This window comes from Felis catus, chromosome E2 (assembly GCF_018350175.1).
Source record: "Felis catus isolate Fca126 chromosome E2, F.catus_Fca126_mat1.0, whole genome shotgun sequence".
NCBI classification, from domain to species: Eukaryota; Metazoa; Chordata; class Mammalia; order Carnivora; family Felidae; genus Felis; species Felis catus.
Genome location: NC_058382.1, coordinates 12504792 through 12519317, shown reverse-complemented (window position 1 = coordinate 12519317; position 14526 = coordinate 12504792). Strand labels below are relative to the sequence as shown.

The window sequence follows — 14526 nt, the reverse complement described above, 5'->3', positions numbered from 1 at the left end:
AAAACTCATGATATTTTTAGTTAACGTATTTCTACCAAGACAGAATTTAACATACTTTTATTTCACTGTAAGTCAATTAAAACTTATTTATTAAAAAAAAATTTTTTTAACATTTATTTATTTTTGCGAGACACAGAGAGACAGAGTGCAAGTGGGGGAGGGAAAGAGAGAGAGAGAGAGGGAGACTCAGAATCCGGAGCAGGCTCCAGGCTCTGAGCTGTCAGCCCAGAGCCTGATGCAGGGCTTGAACTCACAGATGGCAAGATCCTGACCTGAGCCGAAGTCGGACGCTTAACCAACTGAGTCACCCAGGTGCCCCATAAAGCCATGTTTTAGGCCACTAAATGGCCAAGTGATTTGGGGGAGGGAGTGTGCTATTTTTGATAGAGTGGTCTGGTAAGGCCTGTCTGAGAAAGTGACAGAAATTTGAGCAGAGGTCTGAGTGAAGTAAGGAAACAAACCACGGAGACATCACGGGGAAGAGGGCATGGAAGTGCAAAGGTCCTGAGGCAGAACTGAGTCTAATGTGTCTGAGGGAGAATCACGGTGGCTGGTGTGGCTGGAGCAGAGTGAGCAAGGAGAGAGTTCTAGGAGATGAGGTCTGTGAGGCAGTCAGGCCCCAGATCTCATGATAGACCACAGTGAGGATGTACACACCCATTACCCGGGAGGGCGTCAAAGGCCTTCTGGGGGGGGGGGGGCGCGTCATGAGAGGAGGCCAGGGATGAGGCAGGCATCCTTCTGCACTCAGTGACACAGTTTGGTCAGAACTAGGGCCAGGACTACAGCCAACAAGTGAGACACTGGCCTTGGGTGCAAAATTTAAGGGAGTGTCAAAAAACTCAATTAGCGAGATAAATGATATTGTAATGTAATACTTTTTTCCAAAAATAGCAAAAAATCCATGATATTTCGATGAACAAGATGCCAAAATTTTAAATAAAGACCAGCACCTGTGCTGAGCCATGTTGGTGCCTGAAGCAAAAGGGAAAACAGGCCCCCCTGGCTTTGACGGAAAGGAACCCATCAACAATATTTTCAAAACCTGCGTCTCGGCCTGTCGCCTTTTCAACTGAGAGAATGTTCATGCTTGACAGTTTCTCTTGACCAAATGATGATGTTAAATAAGCTTTAATTGGGGCGCCTGGGTGGCTCAGTTGGTTAAGCGTCCGACTTCGGCTCCGGTCAGGATCTCATGGCTTGTGAGTTCGAGCCCTGCCCCGGGCTCTGTGCTGACTGCTCAGCTTCGGATTCTGCGTCTCCCCCCTTCTCTCTGCCCCTCCCCTGCTTGCTCTCCGTCCGTCTGTCTCTCAAAACATTAAAAAAAACACAATGCTTTATTATTTCCCACAGGTCCGTGCGTTGGCTGAGCTCAGCTGTTTCTTCTGCTCCCATGTAGCTGGGGTCGCTCGTGGCTGCAGTCAGCTGGAGGTCAGTTAGGGCTTGAAGGTCCTAAGGTGGCTTCAGGCTCATCTCCACGGGGGTCTCTCCGGCAGGACCTCACCATGGTAGCTCGGGCTCTGAGAAGGAGAAAGCAGAAGTTGCCCCCTCTTAAGGCCTGAGCTTGGAAGTTCTAGAATGTCCCTTGTGCTACGTACCATTGATCAGAGCAAGTCACGAGGCCAGCCCAGGTTCAAGGGGAGAGGACAGAGACTCCCGCCCTTGGCGGGACGAGGGGCATGTGCCTCCAGGGACGGGAGAAATTGTTGGGGGCCACCGCGACAGGCAATCCACCAACCTTACAACTCGCTTTCTCGTTTTTATTTTTTTTTTCCTTCATACTATCTGACACGATCTTATTTTCGTTTATTATCTTTCATCTCTCACAAGATATAAGCTCCATGAGGGCTAGGGTCATCTGTGTGTCAGTTCCTACCGCTGTATCCAGCCAGTGTGTATTTGAATGAATGAATGAATCCCTAGGGACTACAGGTTTCCTCGGGTTCGTGGCGAATGGAGAGAAGGTGAAGGCCACATGTGTAGACATCCCTCGGGAAGTGCTTCAGGTGTTCAGGAAGTGTGTGTGCATAGTGAGTGAACTTTCCCCAGGAAGCCTTCCCTGACACCTCCCCACCTCGAGCTGGGTCAGTCACCCCCTTGGCTCTCACACGTGTCTGGGCAACTCCATGCCTACTCTACCCGCTGCGGGTCGTCACCGTCAGGAGAGGGGTCTGTGTCCCTCATGGATTCTGAGTCCCATGGGGACAAGGCCGGAGCTGTCTTTGGTCACTGCTGGGTTCTGAACATCGAACCTACTGGGTCCTTGGCACACAGTAGGCATATGCCTCCCCGTAGGAAAGGACTGTGTCTGTCATTGCTGTGTCCCCAGCCTGGCAGGCACAGAATGGACACTCAGGAACCCCCTTCACTGATTCTCAGAGGTACTCCCCCCGCCCCCACGTTTTAGCAATGTTGACACCCGGGAGAGTCGCGGATGGCACCTTACCGTCACTGTCAGCCAGCCCGGGGTCAGACTCTGCGGTTAGGAGGACAATTTAGCCACTCTGTTTCTCACGCACGAGCGATGCACGCGAGGGACACACGGTACAAAAATCTGTATTTTCTAAGTATGCCTACAAAGAGTAAGCGTGGAATAAAAATTTTAAGACCTACGGAAATGCCGTGTGATGCTTGTATTGGCAGCAAATTTTCCCCTCGTCGGTGGGACAGAAAATGGTGCCTGTGACAACCAGGGGCACCTTAGGTCTGATCATCTAGGGGACCCGTGGAAAGAGCGAATGCATGAATGTGTTCATCTCGTTTGTGTCTGTCTTCCTCTCTCCTCCAACCTCAGCTCCTGGGGTTTATGTCTGTCAGAGGATGTGGCCGGGGGTGGGGGGTGGGGGCGGGAAGAACAGAATACTGGTCCCAGTTAAATGAGCTGCTTCATCCGACGGGTTTCACACAGCGCCTGGCACTTTGTAAACACTAAGGGAACCCTCTGCCTTGTGTGTGATCACGTCGGCCTCCTCCAACAGCCTGTGAAGTGTCCTTCACACCTGTGGACCAGTCCCGGGACTGGCCGAGGGTCAGGTCTAAGCACATGGTCGTGGAATGACCAAGCAACAGATTGCGCGAATTCCTGGGTGAATGAGAGCCCTCTGTCAATTCAGGGTCCTTGCACAGGGCCGGTCCTGTGGCCTGGGACGCAACTTCCTAGCAGGCTATCAGGCTCCCACCTCTCAGCTCAGGTGCCCTCTCTTCCAGGAAGCCCCCCCTGACTCCCAGGCTGGATCAGGTATCCCCTTTGTGTTCCCACGGCCCTCCAGGGTCCCCCATCCTGGGCCTGGGTCCTCACTGTCTGTGGGTGGATGTGACTCCCGCATGGGCCTGTGAGCCCCTGAGGGCAGAGCCTGGGTCTGCCACACTTCTGGCTGGGCTCCCCGGATCAGGAGCAGGGGCCGCATGAATGAGGGTCATGGATGGTGAGGCGGGCTTCGGGGACGCGACCTGTGTGCGTGGTCTGCGTGCAGTTGAGTCTCTCCCGGTCTGCAGGTCTGTGTGTGCCTGAACGTGAGTCGGCTGAACCTTGCATTTGCCGGAGTTTAGCTTTTCTGTAATTTGAGAGTCTGTGTCTCTGCTTTCCTTCTTAGGCCGGGGGTGCAGGTCTGTGACTCTAGGGGAGGGGTCCAGGTCTGTGTGTCTGGTATCTGGGAATGTCTGAAAAGATATATTTTTTGAAGTTTGCTCATTTATCTGGAGGGCGGCGGGGGGAGTGGGCAGAGAGAAGGAGAGAGAGAATCCCAAGCAGGATCTGCACTGTCAACACAGAGCCGGACGCAGGGCTCGAACTCACGAACTATGAGATCATGACCTGAGCCGAGGTCAAGAGTCCGATGCTTAACTGACTGAGCCACCCAGGCTCCCTTGTCTGAAAACACTTTTTAATCTCCGGGTCTCTGGGTACTTCTGTCAGTCACCGAGGGTGTGAGTGAGTCCATCAGCCGGTGGTCTGCATTTCTCTTTCTTTCTGTGGCTGAAGAATTATGGACTGTGTGGTTGGCAAACCATTCTTTCCTTTTTTCTAAATAATTTTTTAAATGTTTACTTATTTTTGAGAGAGAGAGAGAGAGAGAGAGAGAGAGACAGAGCATGAGTGGGGCAGGGGCAGAGAGAGAGGGAGACACAGAATCCGAAGCAGGCTCCAGGCGCTAAGCTGTCAGCAGAGGGCCCAATGCGGGGCTCGAACTCATGAACCGTGAGATCATGACCTGAGCTAAAGTTGGAAGCTTAACTGACTGAGCCCCCCAGGTGCTCCAGACCATTCTTTCCTTGACTCTTGGTGTGGCCTTGAGCTGGTCTAGTCCCTTACCGGACATCCGTCTCCTCCTGAAGTTGTTTCCCCAGGTTCCTTTCCAGAACCGACCTTCAGATCCATCCTTGGGTAGGAGGGGCCTCTGGGGACACCCCAGGAAATGGGGGAGGGGAGGGCCTGTGGAACTAGGCCTGGGTGGAGAAGAGGCTTGGGGGGTGGATGGGGTGGACATGGTCCTACAAGGACTTGAGAGCTGGGTGTGTGTGTGTGTGTGTGTGTGTGTGCGCGCACACACATGCTTGGATGCTGCGGAGATGGAGGCTGGAGTTTGGGGGAGCGGGGTGTCCCCCGGTGGCTGGGGTTCAGGGCGTCTTGGTCTCTAGACCTTCAGCCCCTTCCCTGTGTCTGTGTGTTTCCTCCTCTCTGTAACCTGTCTTTCCTTGGTTCTCTCTGACGTGGTGTCTCCTCCCTTCTGTCTTCTTGCCGGACTTGCCCTCCGATTTTCCCTGGGGGGTCTCCTTCCACACCCCGACTCTCCCCGTCTCGGGGGCCTTTGCCTCAGCCTCTCTTCTCATTCACATCACTCCCCACTTTGGCCTCCTGGTTTGTCACGCTGCTGCCATCTTGGGCGGTGGGTGGTCGTGAGGAAGCAGGGGAGGGAGAGGGCAGAGAGGACCACGGCCTCACACGGAGTTGGCACTGAGCTGGGATTTGAAGGACGGGCTGTGCTGGGCACAGGAGAGGACAGTAAAGCTCTGGGGAGGTAGAGGCCGAGCGCAGGGGCCTGAATACCAGATACCGAATGGGGGTGTGGCACTGCACCGCAGCTTGTGGGCGCCAGACCCGGCCAGGGCCAGGCAGAGGCGTGCCGTGACCGTGGCCGTGGCCGTGGCCGTGGCCGTGACCGTGTGGGTGGTTTCAGACCTGGCCTCTCCCCGCAGCCAGCGCTGGCAAAGCTAAACCAGCACCCTCAGAGCGTGTGCGACACATCTCAGGGTGGCAGGTGACTAGATGGTGCCGAGAAGGGCGCACGAACGATGAATGACACGTTTGGGAAACAGCCCCCTGGAAGGGGAAGAAACAGAGGGCGGGCGGTGAACGGGCTCAGGCTGCAGAGCTGGGACCTTGTGCTGAGGGGGATGGAGACAGCGGATGGGCTGTGAATCTGTTGGTGTTAGAGAGAGCTCTCTGGGTCCCTTGTGGGGGACTGAGGGCCCAGTGTGACCGAGAAGGGGGCCCCAGCAGCAGCCAGGGGATGGGGACCCCGCCCTCTGACATCACTGTCGCCGCATTATTGCACTAGGGTTGGCTGGCCAATGGGCTGCTGCTTGCTATTATAATGGGTCCTAGCAACAGGTCTGACCTTGGGCTAACAGGGGAGGAGACCCCACCAGCAGGGAGAGTGTGAGGGGACAGGGAGAGCCTGCAGGGCAGGTGAGTCCCCTGAGGGCAGGGCTCTCTGGCTGGACTCTGTGGGGGAAGGGAGGAAGGGGTTTCCAGGCCCGACACCAGCTCTGTCAGCCCTAGTCCCACCCCAGGGGCCACCCTCCTGTCTGGTCCTGGCCACTGGGACCTGCCCCAGCATTTGCTCTCCTGTCCCTTACTGAGGGGGACAGGGTGCAGGGGCAGCGGGCATAGTGTGGGGGAAATGCCTACACCGGGTGGCGGGGGGGTGGGTAGGACCTGGTGGGAACAGTGTGGGGGGTGGACAGGGACAGCCCAGAAGACAGGCAGGGAGGCAAAGACGTGTGGCTGAAGACAGAGGGGCCCTTCGGAGGCATGAGGGAGCCCAGGGACCTGGGTTTGAGTCCCGGCTGGGGACATCACTTGTGTAGTCCGAGCCTCGGTCCCTCTCTGTCTGATGGGGACGGCGATCCCTAGCGTGAACTTAGCTTAGCAACCAGGGCGGGGCGGGGTGTTCGACGAGAAGGACTCCCAGCGTCTGGGCATTCGCCCACGGCAGGCTTCTCCCACCAGCTGAACCCAAGAGCGCTGGCCCAGGGCTAGATACATGGGCTCACGATCGATCGATCGTCACAGCAGCCCCATGAGGTGGCAAGGTTATCTTCCATGGTGCGGTTGCTGCCCCCTGAGGCTCAGAGAGGGCAGGGTATTGCTCAACGTCACACAGCTAGGAATATTAATCATGATAATCATGGAGTTGCTGCTGATAACAGACTGTCTGCTCTGTGCCAGACAGTATTTCAAGGGCTTTATATGTATCAACTCGCTTAATTCTCAACAACCCAAGGAGGTGGTTTGCTATTATCATAGTTAACCAGCCTCCTCTTACGACGGATGAGGGGAGTAAGGCAGGCAGTTTCAAGTCACTTGCCCCGCGTCACTCAGCGCGTATGTGGGGAGCCAGGATTTGACTCTGGGTCTGGCTCCAGGGTCTGGATCCTCTTCACCACCCCTTCCGGCTGCTCCCAACAGCGCTCCCTGCCCGGGCCCGGGTGCTGGGCTTCAGCCTCGCAAAATTTGCGGGGCCCGGTGCAAAATGAAAACACAGGGCCCCTGGTTCAAATATCATTAATCTCGGTCAGTGTCAGCAGAGTATTAAGCCAAGAGCCGGGCCTTCTAAGCCTGGGGCCCCATGTGGCCGCGTGGGTCCCGAGCTGCTGTCACACTGTTCCTGCTCTTAGGTTATCCTTGAAAGGTCCTGAGCACCTCAGGAGGTAGGTCAGTCACTGTGCCCTTTACGCGGAGAAGCAGGCTCAGAGAGCCACCTTATCCTGCCCCGGGTCACACAGCAAGTTAGTGGCAGGGATGGGATGTGAGCCTGGGCCCGTGAGACTCCAGACCGCCCTGCCTCGTGTCAAAAACGTACCCCAGGTTTTTGAGAAGGGGAGGGCTGTGAGGTGCCAGAGGGACTTCCCTTATACCTTCGTGTCTCTCTCTCTCTCTCTCTCTCTCTTCCTGTCCTGTGCCAAGGCCCAGGAGAAGCCAAGTGCTCCCTTGTGCCCCCGCAGACACCGAGGACCACGCGCCCCCGTGACTCTCCCCCCATCCCCGCGCCCTCTGAGCCGCTGGTCACCATGGCGACTTCGAGGTTGCCCGCGGTGCCCGGGGAGGAGGAGACCACCATCCTCATGGCCAAGGAAGAGCTGGAGGCCCTGCGCACCGCCTTCGAGTCGGGCGACATCCCCCAGGCGGCCTCTCGCCTCCGGGAGCTGCTGGCCTCCTCCGATAGCACTCGCCTGGAGGTGGGCGTCACGGGCGAGTCGGGCGCCGGCAAGTCGTCCCTCATCAACGCCCTCCGTGGCCTGGGGGCCGAGGACCCCGGCGCGGCCCTCACCGGCGTCGTGGAGACCACCGTGCAGCCTTCGCCCTACCCGCACCCACAGTTGCCCGACGTGACCCTGTGGGACCTGCCGGGGGCCGGCGCTCCGGGCTGCCCGGCTGACAGGTACCTGAAGCAGGTGGACTTCTGCCGCTATGACTTCTTCCTGCTGGTCTCCGCCCGCCGCTGCGGGGCCGTGGAGACCCGCCTGGCCTCCGAGATCCTGGGCCAGGGCAAGAAGTTCTACTTCGTGCGCACCAAGGTGGACGAGGACCTGGCGGCCACGCGCGCCCAGCGGCCCTCGGGCTTCAGCGAGGCGACCGTCCTGCAGGAGATCCGCGACCACTGTGCCGAGCGGCTGCGGGCGGCCGGCGTCGCCGACCCCCGCATCTTCCTCGTGTCCAACCTCTCACCGGCCCGCTACGACTTCCCGCTGCTCGTGTCCACCTGGGAGCACGACTTGCCGGCCCACCGGCGCCACGCCGGCCTGCTGTCGCTGCCGGACATCTCGCTGGAGGCGCTGCAGAAGAAGAAAGACATGCTCCAGGAGCAGGTGCTCAAGACGGCCCTGGTGTCGGGCGTCATCCAGGCCCTGCCCGTGCCGGGGCTGGCGGCCGCCTACGACGACGCTCTGCTTCTCCGCTCGCTGCGCGGCTACCACCGCAGCTTCGGCCTGGATGACGACTCTCTGGCCAAGCTGGCCGAGCAGGTGGGCAAGCAGGCGGGCGACCTCCGCTCCGTCATCCGGTCTCCGCTGGCCAACGAGGTCTCGCCGGAAACTGTCCTGCGGCTCTACTCGCAGTCATCCGACGGTGCCATGCGGGTGGCCCGTGCCTTCGAGAGGGGCATCCCCGTGTTCGGGACGCTGGTGGCCGGGGGCATCAGCTTCGGCGCCGTCTACACCATGCTCCAGGGCTGCCTCAATGAGATGGCCGAGGACGCCCAGCGGGTCCGCATCAAGGCCCTGGAGGAGGACGAGCCCCGGCCTTCGGTCAGCCTAGAGGCGGCGGGTGACAACGGCGTGGAAAAGCGGGTGTCCGGGGAGGGAACCTGCGAGGAGGCCCCGCTCTCCACCCGCCGGAAGCTCGGCCTGCTCCTCAAGTATATCCTCGACAGCTGGAAGAAGCGCGACTTGTTGGAAGACAAGTGACCGCGCAGCCCCTGTCCCCTCGCCTCACCCACAAACCAAGCCTTGACAAAAACCAACCAACCAACAGACCGAAGCCGCTGTAATGAAACTGAGTGCTGCGGTCGCTGAGGGGCGGGCGTGGAGGGGGCCAGAGCTTGCCATCTTGGGAGGGCGGGAGAGGGGCGGTTTGGAGAGGCCCGAGGAGGCCTGGGCGCCCAAGGCCGAGAGGGATACGCTGACCTGGAAGGGGGGGAATGGAGCTGGGTGGGGAGAGATTCAAGATCCGGATGGCGGGCCAAGGGCCCCTTGCTCGGATCTCTCTCCCTGGTCCCCTGGTAGCCAAGGGAGATCTGTGGGGCAACAGGACGTCCCGGCCTGGACCCAAGACCGGTGTCAACTGTCAGCCTGTGCGGGTGACTTAGTGGGGACTGGGACTGGCTATGGTACTTATTTTTGTTGCCATTCCTGTCCCTTTCAGAGAAGCCCAGTGTCCCAAAGGCCGCCTCTGGAGGGGGGGTGGTGGGGCAGCCAATCAGTGCCCAGGTTGGGTACAATGGTGCCTAGCAACCCAGCTAAACAGGGTGGGGGGCTCAGAGCATCCCCAGCCAGCCCTGCTGCCAGTGAGTGATGGTGGGTGTCGGTGGCGGGGGGGGAGGGAGGTCCCACGGCCTCGGGCTGGCCTCCGCGTGGAGCCTGGGGTGGTAAGGCTGGTGGGCTCTTTCTCTGCCCGCCAAAGCAGGGAGGGGGGCAGAGGGCGAATCCCGCCACCGAGAACGAGTCGTTTCGGAGGCTTGTGGGAATGTGTGTGGTGACGAGCTTTCTGGTGTGTGTGTGTGTGTGTGATTGGGAGGGGCCTTGGTAAGTCTCCGGGGCTGTGACGCTGTGGGTCCGAGGTTGTGAACAGTCTGCTGACTGGGGTTACCTGCTGTCTCCGCGTGGGTGTGTGGGTGCACGGATGCTGGGGTTGTCCCGAAAGGCCATGGAACTGAGAGGGGGCGATGGCGGTAGGATTCCTGAGAGCTGCATGGGCTGCGGATGACACAGGGCATGTGCAACACGTGGATGGGGTGAGGGCATCTGTATCTGCCCAGGGGACCCTGTGAAACCAAACCCCCGGGCACTCCCTTACTCCCTGTTGGCTCTTCGGTAGGAATGCAATAAGTGAATCTGACACGCCCTCGCACAAGCCTAACCTCACATGCCGAGTCAAGGGTCACATGTGTTTAAAAGATTCGCACGCTACCTGGTTAGGGGCTTTGGACAGGACAAGGGCTGCCCCTAGGCTTTCTGTGGGCTTGAACAAGGGTCACGGATGGGGTCGGATTTAGGTGCGGAGAAAGGCGAGTTTCCAGAAATTCACAAGAAGACCCCGGAGGCTGTGTATAAGGCCGGCGGCGAAGCGGGGACTGTCCTGCGGGGAGGTGGCCTCACCCCTAGGTGCTCACAAATACTGCCTGTGGGTATTCCCAGATCTGGTGGTGGTGATTCTAGCCTCATTTGGGGCCTCAAATTACCTTAAACCTAGAAAACCATTCCGGACTAAGACGGGCGGCTTTCCCCTGGAGGGTTAACCAAAGGCTTCGTCTCTTCCTGGGACGCCTTCCCATTGGCTGTGCCGGGACTACTTTTGGGTTCACATGGACTTTTCTGCGCCAAAGAGGGTGTGAGTGGTTATGGTAGGGAAATCCCAGACTCTCAGATACAAGTATAGATGATGGTCCATTCCAAACCTGTTCTCAAAAACACAGCCCACATCCCGGTACCTGTGCACCCTCACACACCATCCTGAACACGGGACTCCCTGGCGGTGTGCGCATAGGGTGGGGAGGCTGTATGGCAGAAGGATCAGAGGGAGCCGGTCCATGTCCTGGCTCTGGTGCAGGCTGGACAATCTAGCGACTTTTACCTCCCTGAGCCTCGGTTTCCCTCTCTGTAAAATGGGGACTTAGTGAAATTACGCATGTGGTTAGGACAGTGGCTGGCCCCGGGGAAACGTTAAATGGACACTAACTGCTACCAGCGACGATGAGGGTTCCAGCGCTTAATTACTGCCCTAGATGGTTGATTGGAGTGCCCGGTGCATGGTAAATGCCACAAAAAGTAATTTAAGAATTTGAATTCTAGGAGCACCTGGCTGGCTAGGTCGGTGGAGCGTGCGGCTCTTGATCTTAGGGTTGTGAGTTCGAGCCCCACGTTGGGTGTAGACATTACTTGAAACTAAAATCTTAACAAAATAATGATCTTGAAGAAAAAAAAGAATTTAAATTCTAGGATCAGAGGGACCGATTCCTATTCCCAACACTCCATGCACTAGCCGGAGGCCTTGGGCAAACGATTTCTCCACTGGGTGCCAAATGTGGATAGTAAGGGAATCTCCTTTTCCGGCTGTTACGAGGATTTTGTGAGATGCTCCAGGAGGAGAACCTGGCAGTGATGAATACGTGTTAACTGAAATAAAGCACTTAGCGCGGGGCCTGACATATGGTTGCACTCGCAGTACGATTGCTGGCAAGGCCTCAGATACTTTGGGCGTGCTGGGGGGTGTAGAGAAGAGAGGGCGGCCCCGAGTGAAAATATTCCCTTCCCTGCCCTGCCAAAGGTCATCGATCCTGAAGGCCTGGACGTCAGGTAGCCCATGGCGGGCAGAGTCCTCCAGTCAAGCCTCAGCCAGTCCAAGATACTGGAGCTATGGAGGGACACCAGTGCTCTGATGGGAGCCTTTGAGGCGGGGGGTGTGGCCGCAGTGGCCGCCAGGCTGCAGGCCACACTTCACTCGCTGGAGAATGCCAGGCTGGACATTGGCATCACTGGGGGCACAGGCTCCGGCAAGTCGACCTTTGTCAATGCCATCAGGGGGCTGGGGGACGAGGACCCCAACTCAGCCTGCACGGGCGTGGTGGAAATGACGGTGGACCCCACGCCATACCCACACCCTAAGTACCCCAACATCGTCATCTGGGACCTGCCGGGCATAGGCACGTCCCGCTTCCGGACTGGTAGATATCTCCAGCGGGTGCTGCTGGAACGTTACGACTTCTTCATCATCATCACCTCAGACAGCTTCACCGCCCACCATGCCCAGCTGGCCTGCGAGATCCTGCAGCGGGGCAAACGCTTCTACCTCGTCCGCTCCAAGGTGGACGTGGACATTGCCGCCTCGCGGAGCCGGCGCCCCAGCACCTTCTCCGAGGAGAGAGTGCTCCGCCAGATCCGGGAAGACTGTGGGCGGCGGCTGAGGGGTGAGGTTCAGGCTCTGGAGGTGGGTGGATTCTGGAGGGTTTGCCGGCCCCCTCCCCTTCCTCTCCCAGCTGAGGCCCACAGTGGGAGAAGGGGTCATCCAATGTCGCGCTGCGTGACTGATCCGGGCCCCGCGGTGAAATAATGCTTACAGCTGCCATTCACTTCCTGAGAGTTGGCTCTTCCCGGTCACAGGTGACAGAGACCAATCACCTGCATTAAGGAAACAGGGCACGTTCTGGCGTGTGTGTTTGCCAAGTTAGAGCGGTGCAAAAGCTCTGCGCCCACGGGATGCTGGCACCTGTGGCCGAGGGCAGCTGACATTTAAGGGCTTATCGCAGGCCAGGCACCGTTTTCATGCGCTCCCTTCACAACATCCCTATGAGGCAGGTACAGTTATCCCCTTGTTTGGTTTGGTAACTTGCCCAAGGCCACACGGGTGGTGGGTAGCAAGGCTGGGGTCCGAACTCAGGCAGCCTGGCTCCAGGGCCAACTCTCGCGAGCCACGTGCTGTGCACTCACAGCAAGTGCTTGTGCCTCCGCGGCGGTCAGCACGCCATGGCCTGCTCCAGCGCAGGAACAGAGCGGTGCTCTTGTCTTCTGCAGCGGAGGGCCTGAAGGACCCCAAGGTCTTCCTGCTCTCCATGTTTGAGTTGGGCAAGTACGACTTCCACCTGCTGGAGGAGCTGATGGTGAAGGAACTGGAGAGTCACAAGCAGCACGCGTTTCTGCTGGCCGTGCCCAACGTCTCGAAGCCCATCCTAGAGAAGAAGGCAGCCTCGCTGCGGCAGCATATCTGGCTGGTGGCCACGGTGGCCTGTGGCGTCAACCCGAGCCCCGTGCCAGGCGTACGGGAGGTGGCATGTGACCTGTATGTGCTCATCAGCTCCCTGGAGGGCTACCGCCGCAGCCTCGGCCTCGACGAGGACTCCCTCGTCAGGCTGGCTGAGCAGAGAGGCCAGCCCCTGCACAAGATCCTGGAGGCGGTACAGGGCTGGAAGACCAAGGTCACTGAGGCACTGGTGGTGGAACTACTGGGCCAGGCCTCCAGGGACGCCTCTGCTTTCACCCAGGAGCTCCTCGGCGTGCCCATCCTAGGCGCCCTGGCGACCTGCGGCATCAGCTTCGCCACCATCTACCAGATGCTCCGCACAGCTCTAGACGAGGTGGTCAAGGATGCCCAGAGAGTGCTGACCCAGGCCTTCCTCGACGACTCTGACCATGAGCTCCCAGATAAATGCAATCAATAATCCCAGCCCTGAGCTTAGGCCAGCTGGAGGTGGCAGTGTAAGAGTGGGAGGACACAGGTTCCATCTGTCCCCAGGCTGGATGGTGTTGAGGAATGGAAAGAAACTCAAGCTCCAACCCTCCTGCACTGTGTGCGGTCTTGTACTTTTGAGCCCCGGATCTTATGCCCTCTCTGGCCATTGCCCCACCTTCCCTGCCCTGGACGCTCAAATCAACCAGCAGTCCCCCTGGGAAGCAGAGGGAGGGGGCGGGACATGGGACAGATAAAGTCTGACAAGGTGGGGAGGATCTCAGTTGCCTAGCTGAGAGGGCACTTAGGAAGGTGTTTGTGTAGTCAGGGGAGTGGGGCGAGGGGTTCAGAGAGGGCAAGTGAATGTCTCCGCTCTGAACGGCCTTGAAGATCGTTAAGGGAGTTTCTTGCCTGAGGTCTTCTTGGTCAGCAAGACCTGGGTGTCATGCCTCCCAGACCTCAGCCCCTCGGTCTTTAGAGATCTACAGGGACCCCACTCCTGGCCTCTTGGGTGTTTTCTTCACCACCCCCCGCCCCGCCCCCAGGATTCCCACAACAAGGACGCCAGGACTATATGGGTACGTCCAAGGGCAGGAGGAAGGCAAGGAGGCCAAAGGGGCATGGGGTAGTGGGCAGCCAGACTTGGCTGGTGACGGAACCAACCGCGTTAGGGAAGGGTGAGGTGGCGTGATTCGAAGGTCGGGACTAATTTGGGATGGGTGCGGTGGCCAGACCCACTTGGAGACGCACTTGGGGAAACACTAAGCTAGGAGGTAGTGAATTTAAACGGGTAGGTGAGGTAGGTACCATATTGAAGTGAATGGTGTACTTAACTGAGGGTAGGTTCTGGACTTCCAAGGCAGAGACTACTTTTAAGCAAGAGTAGACGAGCTCTGTAGGCAAAGGAAGCCACCATACTTCACCAACTGTGGGCGCTGTGTGTTAAGGGTAACGTACAAGCATTTGGATAAGGGTAGAACTTGTTTCAGCTCAGGGTAAGCCCTGTATTTCACTGTATTTAACTAAGACACACTCTATTTTTTAACCATATACTGAATCAGGCATTGCATTTAACGAGGCATTTCACCAAAGGCAGGCACTGTCTTCAACTGAGAGCAGACGACACGGAGGTAGTCACTGCATTTAGCCAAAGGAGGGCACTGTCTTTTCCTATCCAGGGCACAGAGATGGGACTTGATGTCACCGCAGGAAACAGAATACCCCTTTTTCTAGGGGCTTCCTCCTTAGCAGAGACTGGTCTTCCTCAGCTCCTGACAATTCTATGACCTGCAGTGGAAGTGTCCCCATGGCAAGTTCACTCAGGCTCCAATGGTGGCTGCAGGTAATCTGCCCCCTAAAGGCCA

At 58.0% G+C, this 14526-nt stretch overlaps 2 protein-coding genes and 1 long non-coding RNA gene across 5 annotated transcripts; 2 read left to right on the top strand and 1 right to left on the bottom strand.

Moving 5' to 3' along the window:
* Positions 1 to 1247: 1247 nt before the first annotated feature.
* LOC123382179 lies at positions 1248 to 5501 on the bottom strand. The gene is made up of 3 exons (XR_006590159.1): positions 4313 to 5501; positions 2447 to 2573; positions 1248 to 1520 (listed from the first exon to the last, which is right to left on the bottom strand). It is a non-coding gene; the product is annotated as an uncharacterized LOC123382179 (long non-coding RNA).
* Positions 5502 to 5546: 45 nt separating this feature from the next.
* IFGGE (interferon-inducible GTPase 5) lies at positions 5547 to 8757 on the top strand. 2 transcript variants are annotated; one of them, XM_006941177.4, is made up of 2 exons: positions 5547 to 5689; positions 7190 to 8757. In XM_006941177.4, the coding sequence occupies exon 2, from the start codon at positions 7294 to 7296 to the stop codon at positions 8686 to 8688; it is 1395 nt and encodes a 464-aa protein (XP_006941239.1). In that variant the 5' UTR covers positions 5547 to 5689; positions 7190 to 7293; the 3' UTR covers positions 8689 to 8757. The 2 variants fall into 2 exon arrangements, with proteins under 2 accessions (XP_006941239.1, XP_044901483.1); XM_045045548.1 differs by having other exon boundaries at positions 5596 to 5689; positions 7228 to 8757.
* A 492-nt stretch (positions 8758 to 9249) lies between these two features.
* On the top strand, positions 9250 to 13274 carry LOC101101273 (interferon-inducible GTPase 5-like). Of its 2 annotated transcripts, none has more exons than XM_003997740.5 (3): positions 9250 to 9297; positions 11267 to 11906; positions 12511 to 13274. In XM_003997740.5, the coding sequence occupies exons 2-3, from the start codon at positions 11303 to 11305 to the stop codon at positions 13152 to 13154; spliced, it is 1248 nt and encodes a 415-aa protein (XP_003997789.1). In that variant the 5' UTR covers positions 9250 to 9297; positions 11267 to 11302; the 3' UTR covers positions 13155 to 13274. The 2 variants fall into 2 exon arrangements, with proteins under 2 accessions (XP_003997789.1, XP_044901487.1); XM_045045552.1 differs by having other exon boundaries at positions 9257 to 9287.
* Positions 13275 to 14526: the final 1252 nt, after the last annotated feature.

What these genes read in the sequence shown, in the direction of transcription:
- IFGGE (XM_006941177.4), top strand. Translation starts at nt 7,294, where the DNA reads ATGGCGACTTCGAGGTTGCCCGCGGTGCCCGGGGAGGAGGAGACCACC.
- LOC101101273 (XM_003997740.5), top strand. Translation starts at nt 11,303, where the DNA reads ATGGCGGGCAGAGTCCTCCAGTCAAGCCTCAGCCAGTCCAAGATACTG. An exon ending in CTGTGGGCGGCGGCTGAGGG is followed by an intron (nt 11,907 to 12,510) that starts GTGAGGTTCAGG and finishes TGTCTTCTGCAG; the next exon opens with CGGAGGGCCTGAAGGACCCC.